The 24,198-nt window shown below is 38.3% G+C and overlaps 1 protein-coding gene across 1 annotated transcript in view; it reads right to left on the reverse strand.

Moving 5' to 3' along the window:
* The window catches only part of cadm1b (cell adhesion molecule 1b), a 252,083-nt gene that overhangs the window by 27,216 nt on the left and 200,669 nt on the right, over positions 1–24,198 (reverse strand). The window contains exons 8-9 of the mRNA XM_066681700.1: positions 21,544–21,716; positions 4,731–4,790 (exon numbers count right to left, since the gene is read on the reverse strand). Of these exons, the coding sequence (XP_066537797.1) occupies positions 4,731–4,790; positions 21,544–21,716 (233 nt within the window). The remainder of the gene's footprint in view (positions 1–4,730; positions 4,791–21,543; positions 21,717–24,198) is intronic.

The following is a 24,198-nucleotide window of genomic DNA, read 5'->3' on the forward strand; positions in this document are numbered from 1 at the left end:
CCACACTGAGAGTGTTGAACTTATGTAATACACTGAAAACACTGTGGGATGAGTATATGCACTACATGCACTGTGCATTTCCAGTTACATGGACATGGTTTTTCTCTCTTTGCTCTACAGTGAATTAGGCTCGTCCTCGTCAACCCGTCACAATGGCATTTCTTTCCCCACTGGCCAGAGCTCACGCGGCGAGCCTCACGTGGAGTTAATCTAGCAAGCTTTTATCTCTCCACATGGAGGCAAACTGACATCCGTATACGTGGCCTCAGTGTGCCTGGGTGTGTTTTATTAAAGCAGACTGAGGGTCTGCACATGAAAGCACAGCACCAGCAGGGGCACAGCTTAACGGGTCCAGATAGGAGTAGAGGGGCAGAGAGAGGGAGGGTGGTAGAGGAGGCGGAAGAGAGAGCACGACAGAGCGAGAGAGAAGAGGGAGCGGGAGAACGGAGGTCTGAATGGGACAGGTGCCATCCACAGCATCAGGCAAAAGCTCCGCGCTGCAACCCACCACTCGAGCCAAGAGAAAGAAAGGCCATAACAGGCCATGGCACAGGAAGCCAAGAGGGGGTAGAGCTGGAAGGGGGGCTGTTATGGAGGGCTGCATGACCATCTGGACCACAGACAGGATAGGTCTCTCGCACTTATGGCTGCTAGTCTGTTTCCAATTTTGTCACTTCAGCTGAATATATCCAATAAAAAGATGGAGAGTATAGGGCTTCCTTTGAAATTGTACTTCTTTTGAAAGTGATATATAACATATTGTTAAGGGCACAGACACGTATATTAAAGCTAGAGGTGTCTGAAATATCCTAAACACATACTGAAGTAAAAGTATGTGGCACAAAACTCAACATAAATACTTGCTTAATTACTTACTTGAGTACTTCACACACCCAGCCCCTATTAGCACATTACCTCAAGTGTGTAGAGCTCTTATGTAATTTAAAAATAATTTTTTTCAAATTACATCTTTAAAATCATTGTGATGGTTTACTGACCTGTAATAGGTAGAGAGCCTCTTTGCTACTTCAGGCTCAGCGCTGCAGAAATTGCACTATGTAACTTTGGGAGGAACCCTCTGACTTATGAGCTAAACGGAACATGGCATAAATGTAACTCCTTACTATACACCTCTGTTGCACCAGAGGTGACGGCACATTAGCAGTGAGGGTGTGCAGACTGTGATCATGCAAGACTTGTCAAGTGTTGATGCTCAAAGCTGAATTAGGTTGGGAAAATGAATGATGTCTAATAAAAATCCATTGAAGTCAGGTACACCTCTGAAAGTCTTCAACTCCAAATTTCATGTCTGCCAATCAAACAAACTACCAACAATTTGTGTAACGATGCACATGGTTCATTTCACCGTGTGCTATGAAGTGGAAAAGGAAGGTCTAAAATGAAGCCCTCCATGGTAAGGTGTGGCCGAGGGAGTGGGCCATGGAGCCATTCTAGATGAAAAATTAAACCTTGGCCCAGAGTGGAAAGCCCATTGTAAGAATAATGAGCCACCTTGTCTTGTGCGTGTCATTCGGCCAACGGCGACTCCATCATCCCCACACACAGCAGCATAAATGCCCCCTCATCAGACAGATATATGAGGCTACCTCGCCGTGCTTTACCTAAGGGCGTCCAAGCCTGAGTTGGCACATATTGGAAAAAGCCCTGAAAAATATCTGGGAGAGGAACTCATTATATGGGAAAACACTGTTGATGTCAAAAAATGCCGACTTAAGACACAGTCCAACACCATTCATCTGTCGAGGGGGAATTAGACCCGAGCCTAAAGTCTATAAGGTGCACTCCTCTGGTGATGGAGATAATACAGGTCTGCTAGATGGATCACTGAGATGCTTTTCCCCCCCAAATAAGAAGCAATAATAAAAAAGGAGAGGCTAGCTAATGATGTTAGTGAGTAGGTGGTTTATTTTACTCAACTCTTTAATTTAGATGCATTTCCTGCCACAACATTTTTGAAAAAAAAAAATGACATCCACCTACGATTTTCCAAAACAGACCCATGTTATAGCAACCTAAGCTTATATAATACAACACTATGTCCTATACCTACCTTTATCCAGCATAAATCTCCATCTCATTTGTGCATTTTGACAACAACAGCCATAAAAAGCTGTTGCATCTATATGAAAAACAGAAAACACATCATCTCCTATTTTCTCTTTTAATACTGACCCTAGAATGCTTTATTGGTTCTGGACATATTTGGCCAAGATCCACCAGGACTCGAGTTAAACCTGTAGAGCTTGCAGCTATGTCCAGCACGTACATTACGTATCCTTATCTAGGAACAGATAGACTGAACTTTCACGGCTGATAAGACTGAGCCTTGCTCAAACTGCCCGCAACATCCTGAGCTCTCGGGTGCCCACGGTCTGACCGGATTAGCTTGCGTGTATTTTTGAAAGCAGGTACTGCTTGAATGCTAATCCGAGGCTAAGACTGACACCGATAATGCACCCTCTTGTTGCTTCCTTCTGTATTCAGTGAGACCCTGCAGATAGCAACAAAAAAAGGGGAGATATTCTTTACAGATGGAATATACATGGACTTAGTTCTGCCTTATGATCACACACAGACAGGGCCTTGAAGGTTCTTCTGCAGTTCTGTGGCTAAGGCTAATGCCTACCTTCCCAGCATATCAATTATAAGACTGCGTTTGATAGGGAAAAAGCTCAGGCACCTGTCAAAAGTTGCAACTACTGGTGTGCCGAGCACTTCCATTTAGCCATTTATTTTGTATTATAAATGGCAATCATCTCGAAATGTCACCGCCTAAAGCTACCAAGCACTTCAGCGAGACATTATGGCTTAATTGATTTTTTTTTAAAGTGGAGTGCTCCCTATCCTTTATCACTCTTTGCCAGTTCATCAAAAATGCATTACGGTTCTAGGTTCCCTGAACCTCCTAACATTGATTTATTTGGCTGGCATTCCCGGTACTAAGCCGCCTCCTTTATGTGTCGACGCATGAATCAGACCTGAAGTTGCCTACACATGGTGTTGACCCTTTCACACCATTTTTAAGATCCAGAGTTCAGATGTTGTCTTTCAGCTTTAGAAAGCAAGATAGCAAGTCTATTCATACGCTTTGTAGCTCTGCTCTCTGAATCTGAACTTACAGAAGCCACCGTGGCTGAGGTCATTATTTTTATATTCATTTTTCCCACCTCACTCATAACTCAGCAGAACAAGCTAATAAATATGCTGGCAAGATCTGTGTTAGTGAGGAGTAGAGATGTTGTAATTAAATTTTGATTAAATGTTTTTGTTTCATGGCAAAACTACCCTTGACATTTTGCCACTATTTTGCCATTGAAACAAAAAGCAATTTAGGTAACTTGACAATATGTAATGTAAGCCCAATGAAATGGAATTGTAATTGAATGTAATTGTGTCTCACTATGAAACTATGAACTATAAATGTTATTAGCTTAAATGTAGTTACATAAGTAACACAGGTCAAATTATTATTATTATTATTATTATTATTATTAATATTTTATATCACCTGTTATTATTAGTTCATCCATAATGAAACACTGATTTAAAAACCATGCTTGAATTTAATTCCTGTCCAAAGAAAAATATGTATCTCAATTTTTGTTCATTTTTATTTTACTATACTATTTGAATATAGCCGCTGTCCTTCACATTGTGTGAGAATTTCAAAATGCTCCAAAATGACTGTTTTTACACTGACGTCCATTGAAAATTGAGAAGGTACTTTTCCTTTGCTTATAAAGTTACTATTTTGGTGATGCATGTTTTTTTTTTTGGACAGTAAAGATGTGTATGGTTGGACATTATGGCAAAATATCATAACACGTTGTCATAATACACATCACAACATGCACAATGCCCTATAGCTATAAAAATATATCTTTATAACAACATAATATCAATAGTTTGCCCAAGTCTACCATTCTAAATTCCAATCTAAATTTCCATTGCCATTTTTTTGCTATTGTTGACCCCATAATCAGGAGGTTTGTCTCCTCTCCACTAATCACAAGCACAGTCCAGCGTGGGCATATCTGGAGTTAACTTAAAGCATGTCGAGCTGTCCAGTGGTCATGTTAGCAGCAATTGAAAAAAGCCCTAGTTGGATTCACATATGTCAGAGTAAGTATATGCTTGGCCTCAATCTGCCAGGTTGGTTGCATTGTGCTAGATAAGGGGAGGTGTAGCTAACAGGTGGAAATGGCAGTGACTGAACCTTGGAGAAAATCAGGGAAAATGTATTAATATTAATATAAAAAACGTCTCTTGTACTGAGCCAATAATGTAGTAGTGATCTAAAGAAGGGAAACCTGAAATTATGGTAGTGGATGGGGGAAAGATGCTCAGTGGAGAATGAATCTCCAGTGCTGAAGATCAGACGGGTGACAGGAGGAAGATTTGACAAGCACAAGCTGATGGGAGCTAGAGCCACACTGCCACTGAGAGCATTATCAGCAGGTGATCTTATTACAGCGGCCTTCTAGCCCTGCACAAACCTCTGATCCTTCACCTTCTCCTACTGTCTGCTACAGCTTCTTCTCCATAAATATGCGTCTCTCACACTCTCACAGACACACATATATTTACACATACAGGCAAAACAGAATATGGGAGGCACAAAAAAAGTCAGGAAAAAAATTTACTTAAAAAGAAAGAGGAAAACAGGTGAGATGGAAGCAGAACCCTGAAGCCGAGATGGTGTACGGTACCTTGGACAGCATCAGGGTGGATGGTGGTAGTAGTGGGTGGGGGGGTTGTGGCGAGAACATCTAGATGGGAAACAAAATGGAAAAAAAACACACACAAGAGGCAGAAAATGAAAAAAGGGAAATAACAAAAAAAGCATTCTGAAAGGATTTGAATGTTAGTATAATCAAAGGAATATGACAGAACTGTGCCTCACCTCTCTGAAGAAAAAATTAATAAATAAAAAATAGAGCTACTACCAAAACCAACCCAAAATGCTTCTTAATTTGCTCATTTTCAAGTAATGTCACATACATCTGACAAACATATAGTGAACCTCAGGCCTTCTGCATTATTGTGCTATTATCTTAATTGAACGACCTGAAGGCAAACTGACCTATAAGAGATGTTTTGTCTATTTTCATGTAAATAACCCAGGAAGAAAGGCAGGAATTACAATGAGAGTGGCACTTTGGCTTAATTATGTAGACCAAAAGATAAGGTTACAATGTGCAAGGAGAGTTACAGAGCAACTATGTGACCTGCAGTGGCACAAGAAAAATATGATAATGAGCACATGCCAACAGGAGGCCCTAGAAGGTCCAAAGGCCATTCGTCTAAAGTTTTAAGTGCTAGAATCCTGATATTCCATAATGACGCATACTGCCATGTTTGATTACATATGCCCAACAATTCTGGGACTTCTACTTAAATTTTGTTAATGTACTTAAGTTTTTCCAAAATAACACACTTTATTTGTACTAACGTGTGTATATAACACATGGCCTGTTCTATACACACAATACTGTTAGCATGGGCATTTTGAAAAATTCTCTGCGTTTTAGCCACATGAATTTTATTTTCTCTGGAGATTTTTAAATCAGTAGATCTGCTGTCTACTGCACTGCTGCATTGTGAATCTAAGCTGTGTGTTTGCACAGCTGTTTTAGTGTGTTATTGTTGTCATATCACAAATTACTGTAACAGCTGGACTACCATCCTTTCTTTCATGACTATATGTAACATTATGAGCAGACAGGAGCACTTTGTAGTCCTACAATTTCAGACTGTGGTCCGTCTGTCCATTTGTTGTTCTACATACTTTGTTTACCCACTTTCCTGTTCTTCAAAGGTCAGGACCACCAGAGAGCAGATATTGTTTGGGTGGTGGATTGTACTCAACGCTACAGTGACACTGACGTGGTGTTGGTGGTGTACAATTGGATCAACTGGTGTACAAGTGCTATAGTAATTGGTGCAAATTCACATGCATTTTCTTTACTCAGTACATTATTTTGATAATGAGGTAAACTATGTTGACTCAGGTAATTATAATGCTATTTTATTGTGTCTTGGGCACATGGCTGTCCAGTGGGTGTTCATGAATATTGGAATTGTAGTAATAGCAAATATGTTTTCATAAACATTTATTTTATACGTTAAAATGAGCTTACACAATGTAGAAAATGGTATGATACCTTGATTGTTAATGAATGGAGAAGAGGCAGTGTCCTTGAATATCGGTTTGCCTTTGGATTTTATTTTACAATCATATTTTAAGTCATTGTTTATTTAGAAGTTTCTGTTCATCCCTACTACTCACCACACCCTAAGTCAGACTCCCAGGAACAGTAATCCTGACACACTGTATTATGCTGAAAATCGCAGCATCATTACATTTCTCAAAGGCCTCAGTATCATACACCTAATACAGTGATACAGTAATGGCTTCCAAAAATATAAATAAATAAATAAATAAATAAATAAATAAATAAATAAATAAAGCATGTGAGCTGTATACTCTGAATGTGGAAGTCTGTCTAAAATGTGGCCATCATCCTTTTCCCCCAACCTTTTCTTTTTTTTTTTTTTTTTTATACCACAAATACTCAGGCCCCTCGCTGGGGTAGAGTCGCAGCGGGCAAAATTGGCTGGCTGTCTCCACTGCTTTATTGTCTGCGCTCCATCAAAAGATCTCAGTAGGGGCCCAAACACTTCCCAACTAATGATAAAACATCAAGAACGGCATAATGTCCATGGAGCTGCGGGCCCAGGATTCTCTGATGAAAATATTTCGGGGAGGGGGGGGCATTTCATGCCTTGTGACCAGCTATTGGAAATGTCAGTGTCTCCAGTAAAAAAAAAAGCATATATATATATATATATATATATATATATATATATATATATATATATATATATATATATATATATATATATATATAAACAAATTCGCAAGCAGACGAGACGGCCAACACCAAAAGGTCTGAATGGGATGTGGCATGCATAATAGGCAAGCAAACAAGCCTTTTCCACGGGCAATTTACAAGCCCAGCTGACTCTTGGCTCAACATTGAGTGCTGAAATATGAATGTTTTCTGGATGTGTGCTGGTTTTGTTTCCTGACAAGATCGCAGAATTCCAATCATAAAAAGGCGTCTGGGTGATCATCGCCACCGGGATTCCTGTCAGTTTTCACTATTTACTCCCTAATCTCACCATTTCTCTTTTCCTTACTATTGTCATCTCCAAATGTAACTGATACATAAAGGTATGCAATACAAAATATGCTACTGATATCACGATATGTTGGATAGTATAGTGGATAACACCGTCTCCCTAAAAGTGGGAGATTGGCTTTTGATTCCCTCTTCTGGCAACCTCTCAATAGCAGGGATTCTTAATGTCATGACACACATTATTGCTTGATGGGTCTGCAGAATATAATAATGTTTCTACTCATTAAACTGATATTTTACACAAATTTCAATAGCAGACAGAGACAGATATCAAAGTGAAACTAAATTGTGCTGATTCCAACCTACACACAGAACAGTATTGTTGTTTCCTGAGCAGTGTACCGATATACCCACAACAGATATCCACATCTTTGGATGGGTTTCACAAAATGGTTGCTCTAAACAAACAAAAATTTATTTATTTGTTTATTTATTTATTTATTTTTATTTTTTTGTGACATCACTAATAGACTCTGGATATTCCCTCCTTAAACTCAACTACCATTATTCTTCCCTTCCTCTTTATTTTGTGCTTTAGACAAAATTATAAAAAATTGTGTTATTGTGTTAACTGCATTATTATTATTATTATTATTATTATTATTATTTAGTCAAAGGATCAGATAGTCCATATTAGATACTGACTGCATAGTATTAATGTTCTATAACTGCTGTCACTATATGTCCCCTATAATTTACATAGGAGCTGTAGTAAGAGTTGTAATTTGCATGAACAGCAGCAGTAGTAATAGTTTTTACTATAAATACAAAATAATTCAATTTTTTTAACATTCATTATCATATAATATATAAGAAAATATAATATTATACATTGTTGGAAAGGATCACAGATCCTGCATGCTCTTTGCAAGTTTTTTTTTATTCTCCCTCCCCCCAACTAGCTTCATTCCAAACCTCAAAAAAAAAAAAAAAAAAAAGAAAAAAGAAGAAATGCTGATACATATCAGGTGTAGTAAAAATGTGTTCAAGTGCTAGGTTTATTATATCGTTGTCATCTTACCCTCCCTTTCTGTATAGAAAGGACATTTTTGAAAGCATCTAACGATAACACTCCATCCATATGTTCTCCATTTTTCCCAGTGATAAGAGTATTAGAAGCTTATTTACCCAAGCTCTTTGATCTGTGGGCTGAGGTGAGATGTGGGACTGAGGCAGTTCTAATGCTAACAGATGGACAGATAGGGCTTCTTTTTCTCTGCCAGCAGAGTCGAGGTGTGACTTTCAGCACCTGCCTTCTGTGCTGCATGAAAACGTGGCTCAATACTGACCGCAATAGTGACTGCAACATGAGCAACACTCCGGTAATACTGGGTGGAACGGAGCAGAATTTCAGCATAAAAAGCCCAGGTCTGGAGGAAATTGACTCCAATGGTTTACCGGCAATTGCAACACCTATACTGTCTCTTAGTGTTCATTCAGTTAAAGTAGCCATAATGGCAGTGTAGTGAAGGGCTGTAATAGTGAAAGTCCTTAAAATCTCAAACAGCCATGCCCCTGGCTGAAACAAACACAAAGGAAGAAGCAAAAGCACCTACTCAAGGCCATTTATAGACACAGCAGAGCCTTCATATGGAAAAAATCAATGCAATCAACCACAGCCTAAGCTCCACACCTTCAGTACAAGAGCTACTCTCTTTTAGGATTTATTTCTGCCCCAATCCAGTGCAGAAAATGTCTCATTAAACAATAATTTTATTCTTAGGCTAGCTTTTATTTTTGATCATGATTTTCTGAAACACGTTTAAGTGTTTTACAAATGGATTTCACACACTTTAAACAATAAAAACGAGTAAAACCTACTAGTTTCTGCAATTAAGGGTATGCACTCTGTCCCCATTTGCTGTAGTGACAGCTTGTGCTATTTTGAGAAGGGTTTACTTTCGATATTGGAAGATTTTCTGTAAGGATTTTGCAGCACTCAGTTATGAGAATATCAGTGAGGTCGGGGGATCCACCACTCCAATTCACCCCAAAGGTATTTGATGGGGCCCCCATTACTTTAGATATCACAGCTCTACTGCATCACAGTCCTTTATAAGCCTTTCTACCCCACTGTTACAAAGCCCTGTTGCTTTATACCCTTCTAGTCTGAGCTTGGCATTGAGCATGTTGACTATATGCACATGTCTCTGTAGGCTTTTTCAGGGGGAAAAAATAAATTATATATATACGATATGACTTACATAAAGACCATCCAATATTGAATTATGAGATACTAATGGAATGGTGTAGATAATAGATAATAGTCATCAGAAAGTTTTTAATAAATGGTAAGATTTTGTTGTGATTAGCTGAAGTTTGCTGATTTACTGACATTTTTGCGCTGGTCTGTTGGACCCTGAGCTTTCTGAGAGGAGGCAGCAGGATGTTGAGGTTAATGCTGGACACTAGCTCCAATACACTCCCCTCAGTCTCCACTTCTATCAGTCTGGCCCCAGCACATCCAAGTAAGTGTAATTGAAACACACCTGGGGGCCTTCTGGGAGGAGAGTGTGGCTAAAAGAAGTGGTCAGTAACAACTTAGCAAAGCAGCATGTGCCAAGTGGAAAATACTGCGCTTTGTGTGCTGCACCATAAAATCCGTCAAGCTTGAATCTGCCGTTGGTTAAAAAAAAAGCTCATGATAGTACATGATTCCACTAGTTATTATAGGTCTTTAATATGTTCCGATTTTATATGGCATATGATAATATTGCATGTGTGTATACTAGGCCTTTCCTGGGTGCTTCTTTTATATTGATTGTTTTATTCTGTTTATAATGTTTTTAATAGCATTGTAACAGTTGTACAAATGTTTAAAGCCTTTTTGTTTAACATGAGATTAAAATTACAAATGTTCACCACTCTGGTTATTTTATTGTAACTGTTGGCTAGAAATTGTCAATTTAAAAAAAATAAATAAATAAATAAAAAAATAATAATAATTAGAGATGGAACGATCAACGTTTCTGAGGCTGATTCCGATCCCTGATCACATTTCAGCACGATCGGCCGATAGCCAATACCGATCGAGGGCGGGGCTATATGCCACGGCAGGGCAACATGCAATTTTTAGCACGCAAGACACGAAACTTGGTCTAAAGTGGTTTATTACCATTTTTAACGAACTCATGTGAAACAGCATAATACAGAAAATTAGCAATAAATACGAAAATAAATTCAAACAATGATTACTTTTAGACCATTCATTAATTAAAAAACAAAATGTAATTAAATGACTCTGGGTTATTTTAAATGAAAAACTGCAACCGTTAGCTTTGATTTATATTTCTTTTTACAATTGTTTTAAAACGAACTTGAATTGTTTTAAAACAATACACCAAAAAAATAAAATACTGCAATCATTAAATTTAGACCATTAATTATTTTAACACGAAAAAACAGTATATTACATAAATACAGTCAAAATTGCAGGTATTAAACTCAGAACCTGGGTTATTACAAAAACGAAAAATTGCAACCATTAAATGTAGATATTGAATTATTGTTATACAATAAAAAAAATGTCTGCATAGCGTCACTGAAATTGTGCATTTAGGTCTTGTATGAATTATAGATTAAATAAAACAGCAGGTATAAAATATGGAAAGTTTGAAATTAAACAACCAGGCCTGTTTTAATGGGAAAAAGGCCCATCTGCCGAACTACTGGTTCTTAATGTTGAGTTTTAAAGGCATATTTCTTTTCACAAAGAGTAACATTTCAGCTTTCTGGGATGACAGTCTGTTCCTCTTTTCAGTCAGTATGTTTGAAGCTACGCTAAACAATCTTTCACTATCCACGCTTGTGCAAGGCGCAGCGACTTCGGCAAGAGCGGGAAAACCGGCCTTATTGCTTTTCCAATACGCTTACGCGCTCCGTGGGAAAAATAGCAGCGCACTTGGGATGCGATCGGACTGTTGCTCTCCTGGATCTCCATGCTTTCCTCCAGTATTTCACTCGTGATTTTTCTGTTGGCTTGGCTGTGTTCATCTGACTTGGTCCTGGCATTTCTTCACCGGAACACGGCTCCCGTTTTGTTTGCGCAAAACCCTTAGGTGGGATATTAAGCGGCAGAATCCCTCGTCTTCTACAACCGAAAAGGGCTGATTATCTAGCGCTATAAATTCCATCACTTTGGCTGTGATTCCTTTAGCCTTTTGGCTGTTGCTGCTGTACTTTTCGTACCGGTCATATGTGGTCTGCACGGTTTTCTGAGTTATTTGTTTTGTGCTAGCTGCCCGTGCTAGCTCTGCTGTTTTCTGATACTCACTGTATTCAGCCGCGTGGTGTACTCTTAAGTGCCGTATCAGATTAGTAGTGTTAAATGACTTTGTTTTGGTTCCCCCACGAGACACGTTGGTTTTACAAATTTTACAAAACGCCCTGGATGAGTCTGTGTCACATAAGGTAAAAAACTGCCAGACTGACGAGAGGCTCCTCCTGGATGAAACGCTAGCTCGGGGTTGGCTAAATTTGAGAAATATCGGCCGATCGCGATCTAATATTTTGATTAAAAATCGGCCGATACCGATACATAGTCGATCGATCCATCCATCTCTAATAATAATAATAATAATAATAATAATATATATATATATATATATATATATATATATTTATTTTAATACACTTTATTCATGATCACTAACAACAAAATCACCAGCTTTATATCATCTAAACCAAAACTCAAACATACTTTTGGATACAATATTATCCACAAGAACAAAATCAATGAATGTTCATGTTTTGTGGGGCTTTTTCCTTGATCCAACTACCAACATGTGTTTTTTTTGGACCGTGGAAGGAAACTGGAGCACACAGAGGAAACCTACATGGACACTGGGAGAACACACCTCACAGACAGTCACCCAGGGAAGGACTTGAACCCACAACCTCCAGGTCCTTGGAGCTGTGTGACTGCGACACTACCTGCTGCACCACCACTCTGACCCTCTTTTTTTTATTATTGCACGTTTCTAATCTTAATCCACCAAATGATGAATCAAAGCAGGTCAATTACCACAATTTAAGACTTTGAATGCAGAGATTAAAAAGTAAACATGCAATTAGCTGCACTAGATTGATTAGCTCTACTAACATATTAAATGCATTGCCTGAATCACACCTGCTAGCCCTATTCCACAGTGAATACCATATAGGATTGCACACACACAGGAAGATGAGAGATATAAACTAATTAAGCTAGATTGTATGATTAGTCAGGGAAATCAATCCTCCTGTGAGCAACAACATGCATTCAAATCTGATTTGAATGTACTTTAGGTTTGGATCTGAAGCTTGTTAAATGCTACTATTAATATATATGAACCTTCCAAAATTTCGGGATTGTTTTGCTTAAAACAAAGTGTCCTAGACCCCTTTTATAAACCTTTTGAAAAAAAAAGAGACTTATAGAACATGTTATAGTGATATGGTATCTGTTAACCCTACTGAGATTGCAAGAATAATTCAGTGAATTTGAGAAAAAATATGTTTTGGCCTGTTATGCATATTGAAATGTTCTGCTTTTAATTTTTTTAACTAACCAGCGCAGCAGCACTGTTACCACAAATATAGCGCATGCTTCATGGACGGCGGTTCTTGTGTGTGATCCTGAGGGGTGGTGTGGTTTTTGTTTGAATTTGAGTAGCATATATGTGTATGATATGCTTTATATTATGTCATGCTTAAGAGTATTAACCCTAATTATAAACCTTTTGTTATTCATTCTTTCACTGTCTGTAACCACGTATCCAATTCAGGGTCGCTTTGGGTCCTACCTAGAATCACGGGTCACCAGGTGGGAACACAAACCTGGAGGGCCTTCACAGGGTGACACACACTCACACATTCACACCGACAGACACTTTTGAGTTATCAATCCACCTACCTACGTGTGTTTTTGGGCCGTGGGAGGAAACCAGAGCACCCGGAGAAAACCCACATGGACACGGGGACAACACACCAAACTCCTCACAGACAGTCACCCGGAGCGGTAACTTATTTTTTTTAAAGAAAAAGCCTACCATTAAAACAAACATGCACTGGCTTAGTTTTACAGAAGCCAAAATGAGTATAGTGATTCAATTTGTCTGCTCATACACAGACACACACACACATGTCCAAACTTTGTGAATACCCCCTTAATTATTTAATTCAGCTACTTTGAGGTGCACCCTTTGTGGACACACATATTCCAGTGTTCACACACATTTTGTATAATCTCCATAAGCATGGAGCAGCAGAAAGGAACACTCTGGAGCAGCTGCACTATGCCCAAAGCCAAGGGTTGGCTAAAGGACGGTGGAGCAGTGGAACTACTTTCCACTGTGCACACACAGCTTCTATAATCTCCACAGAAACTACTGCCAATAGAGTGGCTGCAGTAACAACCTCTGCTCTTCAGAGGAGTTTTTCTATAGATGTTAGAATTTGCTGTTAGGATTTGATGCTATTCCACCATATAAACTGATGGTACTGATGTTGGATGATTAGTTCTGAATCTTAAATGCCACTCCAAATCATCCCAAAGAAAATGGATGGAGTTTGAATGCTCCACACTGTCTAAAAACGTGGGCATGTGGTGTAGCACAAGCACAGTCCAAATCGTCCATGTCAAACAGTTTATTAGCCAGGAATGAGAATAAGCCAGAGGAAAGAAACACAAAAAGAAACAGAAAGCAAGCTGAACCTGGATGTCGCACCAAGAATAGCATCATTGATCTGCCTTGACGTCTTATTTCTTTGTGTTCTACCGTCAGACACACCATAATTATCAGCCCATCTTTCAGTGTCCCTTCTTTTTCTATTACAAGTTTGGCCAAACTGAAGGAAAGTTGGACTGCAGTTCTTTTGAAACACTTGGTCATTTGCGATGTTTTCATTGCTTACTTTAAGAACAGCATAAACAGTGTCCTTGCTTTCTTTAGTGAGTGCAAATTTAGTGGGCATTTTAAAGAAATGAAAAATAAAGTTTAAATGACAGTATTGAATCAACCACCATGACAAGGACCTGCGTAAGAAGTATGTGCGCTGTAAAAAATAATTCCAGCTGAACTGAAGAACACACTTTTTAGTTTCTTGAAGGAGATCTGTTTTTTTTTTTTTTTTGAGTCCACTTAAGAGTTCCAGAGTGACTAAGATTTTAAATAAGGCTTTATAGGAGAGCTCATGAACTTTCTTCGAAGAGACACTGCCCACACTGTTTATTTCCCATGTGTTAGGTGCAATGCCATTCATCCTGGGTGTTGTTTACAAGACGTGGTTTTCATTTGTGTATTCTGTCTTACTGCTCAAAAACCTGGCCAAAGTGCACATTAAGAACATTTTCCATTCCCTGCTAAAATGTGGGTCAAAAAGTTCTTAAAAGCAGCAGTCACTTCATTCTAAATTTGTTGCTAAAAATGTTGTTTAATTTTTTTTCATTCTCTTGAAAAGTTGAAACTTTGGAGATGGTAGGTCTGGTGTTATATGCCTTCTCTTTCAGCTCATGGCAGAAAAAGGGCACCTGGAGATTTTTTGAAGGAAAAATATATTTGAATGTCACTTCTGGGTATATACTGTGCATAAAATGTAGGCTACTGTATTAAGTGATTCAGTGGTACTGTTCAGTGAAATAATATTCAGGGATTCAGTTGTTCTGTTATAATAAGTACAGTCTCGGGTGTTTTTGGCCCTGTACACAATCGCTACACATTTATGTAGGCATTTTTTCAAGAACCAGTTCCATTGGGAATCACTTTATAGTGTTCAATGCAACTCTTACTAGTTCAAATATTTACTGAAGTACAGTATGAAAGATTAAAAGAAAAACTTAACATGCTGTCATTCAGGTACTAACTAAATCAGCATGCCATCTAATAGATGGATTACTGTACTCAGAGCTCAAGGACACTATGTCATTGGGTTAATAAAGTAATGCAAGTGAATGTGTTTCATTCTTATATGTACTTTCCATATGATAAAAATAAACAGCGTAACATTTTATTGGATTTACCTTAAAAAGGACATGTTCTAACGCTTTTCCGCAAGTGAATACATTTCTGGGGTCTTAATGAAAAAAAAAAAAAAAGTGAAATGCTTTGCTCAAAATGCCACAAGGATCAAACAACACTGCACCATCTTCCTCTCTTTACTGCCCTGTGCAAAATGACCTGACAGGTTTCAGCATGCTTTAAATGAAAAGAGCCACAGCTCAGTTCAGTGTGAGAGCCCAGGATGGAGGAGTATAGATGCTCTGGATTTTAGCCATTTTGCTTGGTTCTCTTCTCTGTTCTTGTTTACCCCATATTTAATCACTAAATTTAGTTCTCCAAGCTTGTTGTGCTGCTTTTACTCCATTTAACCTTGTCTTTACGCTCTCACAGAAATGTGGGTGATTGCATCAACCTGGGATCAAGCTATTTCATTATTTAATTTATTTTTTTAGGCATTTTCGGTCTGTGTTTTCATGAGATTAGCGCAGTTCTGAATTTAGTCAGTTCCATTTACAGCAAAAAAATAAAAAATAAAATATAAGGAATAATTATAACCCTTAACGATTTTCAACATTTGGAGGGCTCTTCATTGTCTAAAAATCTCCAAAATGCCTCTTTTTTTTTTTTTTTTTTTTTGCTGTGAGCAGAGAGAGAAAAACTGGAGTACCGGACTGAGACAGGTTTCGAACACACAAACAGACTGGGGAGCAGCAAATGGTGGTTTATAAAGTTTATAAGTTGATTAAAACTGTTGATCACCTTTATGTAATTTCATCTGGGGGAAGGCATGGTGGCACTTCTTGTGGTGTCACTGAGAAACAGCTCCAGGGTCCTGCCATTGTGGGCTCAAATATATACATAATTGCCATGTCATTTCATTGTCTATGAGCCATTTGGTGTGTTCTCCTTAAAGTAGATTGGTTGTGCAAAATTGTCCAGAAGTGTGTGTGTGTGTGTGATTGACTGGGTGAATGTGTGTGGTGCCATATGATGAATTAGATCCCTGTCAAGGGTGTGTTCCTGCTAACAGCTTAGAGCTCAGGATATTATGCTTTTTAACCATGTTATATATGCAAATTATATGTACAAATTCTGGTGAGTATTTATAAATACTCTAGTCTTAGTGTAATAAAAATGCTTACTGACATTTCCAAGTAGCAGCCTTCCAACGTGAATGAGGTGTTTTTCCAACTGATAGTTTCTATGAGTTAAATCTTTTTGTATGTCTGTGTTAATGATATATTTTCACTAGTTTGGAAATTAAACTAAGTAAATGTGTCATCCTTTCAATGTTATATACGTTATATACATGTCTAACTCTGTGAAAATAAGCAGAACATTGGTGTAAGTCAGCTCACATCAGACATCAATCAAACTCTAACTCTTCAGGTGAATTCAAGTCTAACCTTCCCCACTTAGAGAGCAGCTGACTTGACATGACTGTGTGCTTTGACCATTGTGCTTCTACAGGGTCTATTTAACAGAAACAGTCCAGTGGAATGCACTTAAAAGTGCACAGCATGTACTTTGTATCAAGTACTGCTGTCAAATATTATTCACCTCTCAGTAAACTACCTTAAACCTTAAGAATTAGTTCAGAGAGTTCAGAGAGTTTAGGTAAAATATTGTGCCTAATATTCTCACTGTAATAGTGAGAATAGAGCCTCTGCTCCACACTCAGCACTGTAGAAACTGCGCCAGGTAACTTTAGGGGAGGGTAGTTGAAGATAGAAATGTTTCTTTGGACCGTTCTCAAACTATTTAAAATTTACCAACTCATGAGAAAATAACATAAAGATCCAAAATACACCCTCCCTCTTCGGGGGAGGCGTGTCCGTTACGAGAGAGTCGCAGACACCAGTCGAGTGAAGTTCAAAGCAAATCAAAGTATTTATTTACCAAAATACTGGATCCAGGAGAATTTACACATTGAGAACAGTGTGATACCCCTCCCAAGTGAAACTCTGACCTCCCATCATCTGACTCAAAAAGTTATACCCATGATGACGTATATCCTGGTGGTGAGGCGTTTCTGGCTGATTAGCGTATATTAATATGCATAATTTCACATGTTAGTACTCAGCTCTTCACGTGCAATATTCAGGTGCCTGTTGTGACCCTGAAGACATTCATTATCTGGCCAGGCTGACAATGGGCCTCTCTTCTCAGCACTTTTTCCCTAGAGACTAAAATTTAGGGAGTTAGAAATACTTCAAGGCCACAAATAGAAGCTACAGATCAGCGCCTCCATGCCCAACACTATGATGTCAGTGTGTTACAATTCTGGAGTGCACATCTGTTCAAGGTTAGACGTTAAGAATTAAAATGTGTAAATATCAAGTTATCATGCCATATAGTGAAGTTAGCTTATAATATGTCTTTAGGAGTAATTATCATATGAGTTAGTAGTGCAGAATCAAGCAAAAATGTTTAACTACATGTGTAAGTATTTCATAATGTAAATGCTGGTTAGTCATTCATATAAATGCATATAGGGTACAGGATTTCACACAATGAGTATGCTAATTTAACTAATCATCATTTAAGGATATTTGTCCACTAACACAAAGTAATAAAATTGTTTTCTACAACATAGTCAGGTTGGATATTACAGGAATTATGCATTTTCTTTTATCCACTACTTAAGGTTGAGAAAAAAATGGCTTACATACTACAGCAAACTGCATATTTAAAACAGGATCCAATGTTGGTTAAAAACCCAAACTATAAACTGCTTGCAGGATTCCTTCAGTAAACAAGGAAATTGAATTCAGTGCTGCACGTGCAAATCCTACTGTTGTGATTGCTTTGCTTCTTATACCATGGCACTTTTGCTAAAAATTGCAGTATATTGCCCTGCTGACAATATATCACAATTTATTGAATCATAAACCCTGTATCGTGATATGCATTCGATATGCATATGCGTTCTTGCCAATACACAGCCCTACTCTGCAACTGTAGGAGCAGCCTACTATTCCTTTACTACTTATCTGTTGTCAAATGTTTTGATTGATCTTGAAGACCTTGCATGGTTATCTGGCATTTCATTTTCTTTGGAATCTTACTTAGTTTGCTCTTTTTTCCGTCCTCTTTATGCAGGTGGGTTATATTAAATCTGAACAAAGGATACACTTGTACTTAATGATGGATTTGACTGGAAATAATTAAGCTTCTGGCTTTTACACACCACTATAGATAGGCCTGGACTTGGATCTCCATTCATGGTGGATAATTTTACTGCCCTATTGATATATTCAGAGACCAGTGGTTATTTAAAATTAATCTAAATTGCTGCATGATAATAACATGCTCTCTTGTCATTGTCCATTGTACTAGTTTGCGAGGTCAGATGTAATGCAACTGCTATATGAAGTTGAGTGTGTGGGAATTCTCCAGTGGCAGTGATGGGAGATGTGCTTAATACAGTATTTCATTCTGATGTAAGACCCCTATTGTTCATGCCATGAATGCAATGTGGGAGAATGAATGGGGTGTAAATGGATAAACCAATCGCTGTAGTCTGCCTTTGTGACTGTGAGGTGGTACATTTGCAGATATTGAATCACCAGCAGTAGAGCATCAGACATGCAGGTAAACAGAGATGGGGGGAAGGTGTTTGTAAACCCCTCCTCTCACCCTTTCCCCTCCTTCTGTAGTGTGGAGGTAAATTCTGCGCTGACGGACCATAGAGGAATTGACAGGGTCTGGGATTATCAGCCTACAAGAGGTCTTCATGCTCATTAGAGTCTCTGAGGTATGTCATGTTCTGCTGCTGTCTCACTAAATTGATTTAGAAATGCGCCATGAGACACAACTACTTTGTTTACAGCAAACGTGAGCCCAGTGTTGGCCTTCCCTGAGGCAAGAAAACAACCAGAAAAGGCTTTTAAAGAGAAACAAGAAATATGCATTAAGTCATAGTAATCTAATTGTCCACGTTCTGTGGGGCGAACAGCCGTAATTGAATCTAAAGCCTAATATCATCTGCACTGCACAATATTTCCTCGCTGCACTTAACTGACACCTGAAATTTCAGGATTCTCCTCATTTACTCTAAACAAATCAAAACTGCCTGCAGAAATTTGTCAGTACTGAATTTTTCAAAGAGAGACACAATGATGTCATTAGGTGCAACGCCCCTGGCATGTATTTCACTCACTCACCCACACACTCGCACTCAAATACAATCTTATTTACTTACTCACATACCGATCCAATCACTCACAGTTAGGGGGTGCTTTACTCATTTAATCTATCACTGTTATTCACTCACACGTACATTCAGTCATTATTTCACACACATTCCCTCATCCATTCACTCACTTATTCACAAATCTCATTTATTACTTCCACACATTAACTGTGTTAATTAAGGTGTTAGTTTATGTATTTAATGAATATTAATATACTTTGTTCCAAGCAGTTTTTGGAGCATTTCTATAGATCCATTTTATCATGAAATTTTCACCTAATGTAAAGGGAATCGTGTGTTTTCACATGTAAAAAAAAAAAAAAAAAAAAAAAAAAAATATATATATATATATATATATATATAAATGACATTTTGCTTGTTTTGTTCCAGCAGCAATTGTTTATACCCAGAAATATGGTACTATGCTATTCTATCCAGAGTGTTCACACCACACTGGAATAAAAGGAGGTACTTTAATGGGTATGTGTTTTTAGAGAGCAGACTGGAAGCAGATTCACATTAAAGCATGTAACGATGTTATTCAAGTGTAGGTGTTATGGAGGCATACTACACTGCACCTGCTTTGTTATTTTTTATCAAGATATTGTCCTTCACAGTAGTCTGCAATATGTAAATGGCTTAAGCATTTTGTACACTATACCATTTTTAGTCTGAACAGATTGTCAAAAGACTGGTTATCACACCCTATTCCACGGATATCTGCAGATTTTTATGGAGATTCAAAAATGGGTATTATTGGGATCATACACTACACAAATCAAAGGGTGCTGTTTGCTATAACCTATTCTTAGTGAGCGTGTGGTTGTTTTTGGAATATACAGAACTAAATTGGGCTTATCGTATAATGTAATGTTAAGCAAAAGTATTCACTACATATGCGCACATCTGCAGGCATTTTCCTACATTCATTTCCCACATTTTTTTTGTACAATCAGTTTCTATGGTGGAATCTGTTCAGATTGGCTAGTTGAGCAACATACAATGCAAAGTTACATTCACAGTCGAAAAAAAAAAAAAAATTCTAACATCTGATAAGGGCTTCACGGTGGCGCAGCAGGTAGTGTCACAGTCACACAGCTCCAGGGACCTGGAGGTTGTGGGTTCAAGTCCCGCTCTGAGTGACTTTGAGTGTCTGTTAGGAGTTGGGTGTGTTCTTCCTGTGTTTGCATAGGATTCCTCCGGGTGCTCCGGTCCCACGCTCCATAAACATAGGTTGGTAGGTGAATTGGTACTAAAAAGTGTCCATAGGTGTAAGTGAATGTGTGTGTGTTGCCCTGTGAAGAACTGGCGCCCCCTCCAGGGTGTGTTACTGCCTTGCGCCCAGTGATTCCGGGTAGGCTCCGGACCCACTGCGACCCTGAACTGCACAAGCAATTACATACAATGAATGAATGAATAACATCTGATATCCTCTGACTGGTCTAAGCCTTGGACTTTGCCTTATGCATGTTACATGACCAAGAATAGGGGGTTAAATGGTGGATATATAAAGTCTATAGCAGAAGACCTGTTCTGTTGAATTTGTGTAACCCAACTTATCCACAACTGCTCTCCTGATGGTATAACTGTCACTTGGACTGCTTTGTTGATTTTATAAAAAAACAGAATGCTAACCCATCCTCTACAGGGAACAAAACAGAAAATGACATTTTGGTGCAGTTTCTATTCCTTTACTGGGTATATCACAGTGGATAAGAATAATAAACAATTTGCCAGATTTGAAACAGTTTATCCAACCTATAATGTGTCTTGATCTCTGAGAACTTAGATAGATAGATGGATACATATATATCTATCTATCTATATATCATGTGTTCAAAAGACGGAAACAAAAAGCAAAAGCTCTCTGGAATAAATGAAAAAAACCCTGAATAATCCTGCCTCATTGAGCTTTTTTCTACAAGAGAGATTACAGTGCTGATTATGGTGCTGAATGGGAAGGACTGTCCCCTGAAGTAGAAAATAATTGTGGGCACACAAGCACATACCAAAGTCAAAAAATATAGACTCTGAAAAAGAAAGAATCGTTAACCCTCAATACATGTTTTAAAGCCCAACTCACCCCCACCCTTCAAACAAACTATATATATATATATATATATATATATATGAAAATACGTACCGTACACATAAAGGATGTAGTCATCATAGGCTTCTCCAACTAAGTTGGAGGCCACACAGCGATAGGTTCCGTTGTAGGACTTGTTGAGGTTCTCTATGAGAAGATCGGAGCCTGTAATCACCGCGTGGGAGGGAACATCATCATCCACTTTGAACCAGTTAATTTGATGAGGCCTGTAAAACAGCACAGCCATAATTTAGAGGACGTCTGTGTCAACATCCCGCCTGAGAGTGGATAACGAGGAGGACTCATTCAACTTCCTCAGTGCTGATAAATCTAACCAGAAAAAAAAATCCACAGTCCTTAAAACGCATCACATTTCTACACACATAAATATACTGCTTCAGTCAGATATATAATCTTATTTCATCTTTACATTGAACAGTAACACAGTAACATCAGATTATTAGAACACTTTTTGGATAACTAATCATCATAATTATACCCAAAACCTTCCATAATAGAAAATTACTGCTCTATTTAAAATTAAAATATAGTGCAGACTCATTTACAGAATTTTTTTAATTTTTCAAATCTGTGACTTTAAAATTTGTATGCACTTCCTGGCCAAAAAAAATTATTTAAAAGTGGAAGGACAGTGGGGACACATCATCTTCGAGGAAGGGAATGTGGACTTTATCAGCGATTACAAATCATATTGTAGAAAAACAAGAATAGAACTCAGGGATGTGTTTAAATTAAGAGCATTTCCACACACACAATGCGAAGGGAACTCAAAGGATTGGGACTAAACAGCTGTGTAGCCTTAAAAAAACGACTTATCGGTGAGGCTAACAGGCAAAAATAGCTTCAATTTGTTAGGGAGCATAAAGATTGGACTCTAGAGCCATGGAAGAAGGCCATGTGGTCTGTCTGATAAGTCCAGATTTACCCTGTTCCAGAGTGATGGGCGCATCAGGGTAAGAAGATGGGTGGAAGTAATGCACCCATCATTCCTAGTGCTGCCTACCTTACAAGCCTGTGGGGGCAGTGCTATGATTTGGGGTTGCTGTAGTTGGTCAGGTCTAGGTACAACAATGTTATGTGCCCAAAAAATTAGGCCAGCTGGCTACATGATATTGAACGACCGGGTTATTCCATCAATGGATTTTTGGTTCCCTGATGGCACGGGCATATTCCAGGATGGCAATGCCAGAATTCACTGGGCTCAAATTGTGAAAGAGTGGTTTAAGGAGCATGAGACATCATTTTTACACATGGATTGGCCACCACAGAGTCCAGATCTGAACCCCAAAGAGAATTTGTGGGATGTGCTGGAGAAGACTTTGCACAGTTGTCCAAATATCCCATTATTAATACAAGGTCTTGGGGGGGGGGGGGGTGGATGCAACTCTGGACAGAAATAAATGTTGTGACATTGCAGAAGCTTGTGGAAATTATGCCACAGCGAATGTGTGCCGTAATTGAAGCTACAGGTGGTCCAATGAAATATCAGTGTTTGACCTTTTTTTTGGCCAGGCAATATATAACTGTAAAAGCACAAATAAAATATTTCAAAATCTTTGGCTGATTACCTTTATTATATTTGTTTTTAAACATTTTAAATATTTTTTCAAACAAATTTAAAATATGTTGCCTGCAACACTCAGAGTTGAGTTAGCCAACATAAGATTGAAGGGTTTACAGATAATTCAAGTAAATCAATTTATGGTAAAGGTAAGTCCAGTGCTAATTGTGTACATTTTTAGCCAAATGGTAGTAGATCGTTTTTTTATCCTGTCATTTAGCACAATCCACCTCTACATAATAAATAAATTAATAAATAATAATAAAAAAATGCTGAAACTGTGCACTGAAAGGTTTTGACAACTGATATTTATTATAATAAGCTGGTTTAATAAATAAAGATACTCTAACAGACAATACTCCCTTTCATACCTATTAACATTAAGTGTGTAGTAACTTCAGAGTCGCATAAAAATATTGTGATATACAGTCGTGCTTACCTCAGTTTACATTATGATTGATGTGATGTTAACCCATGATTTTGAAGTCTAACCACTGGGAAGTAATTACAGTCGGCTGGAATAATTGTGAACAGGTGATTATGTAGCTAATAACCGAGAGGGCTTTACTGACTGGGATCAAAACACTGGCATTGTAAGGGGCACACGTCAAGCTGATTTTCCACTTTTATACTGTTGCACAATACTCATAGTGCATTAGGATGTGCATTGATTTACATTAAATACACCCCACATGGCCGAACATGTGTGGTCACTATTTCTAATTAGTGAATTTAGCTAAATTTAAGCCAGTGATTGCAGCCTTAGGGGTTGCACACACAGCTACTATAATGTCTAGATTAGCACTGACCAATAGCATTCTTGAGAATCTGTACATGGGCCAAAGGCCAAGGCCAATGCCAATGCCAATAAGTGGCCATAAGGAGATAATGTCGAGTTTCTTTTAAACATAAATGTAGGAAATTTCAAAGGGAACACCCCCACAAATCTGGTTTCCTAATTTGAAAGTTAGGGGAGCCTCCCCAGCACAGAGTTTAGAATCCAAGATGGCTGCCTACATATTAAATGTGTAAAATCAGGTTTATCATATGGTTTATTAGTGCTTCTACCTTGCGGTGTCTCCTTACATCTGTTGTACACATGGTCCCACTGTATGTGGACATGTTTC

This window comes from Hoplias malabaricus, chromosome 1 (genome assembly GCF_029633855.1).
Source record: "Hoplias malabaricus isolate fHopMal1 chromosome 1, fHopMal1.hap1, whole genome shotgun sequence".
NCBI classification, from domain to species: Eukaryota; Metazoa; Chordata; class Actinopteri; order Characiformes; family Erythrinidae; genus Hoplias; species Hoplias malabaricus.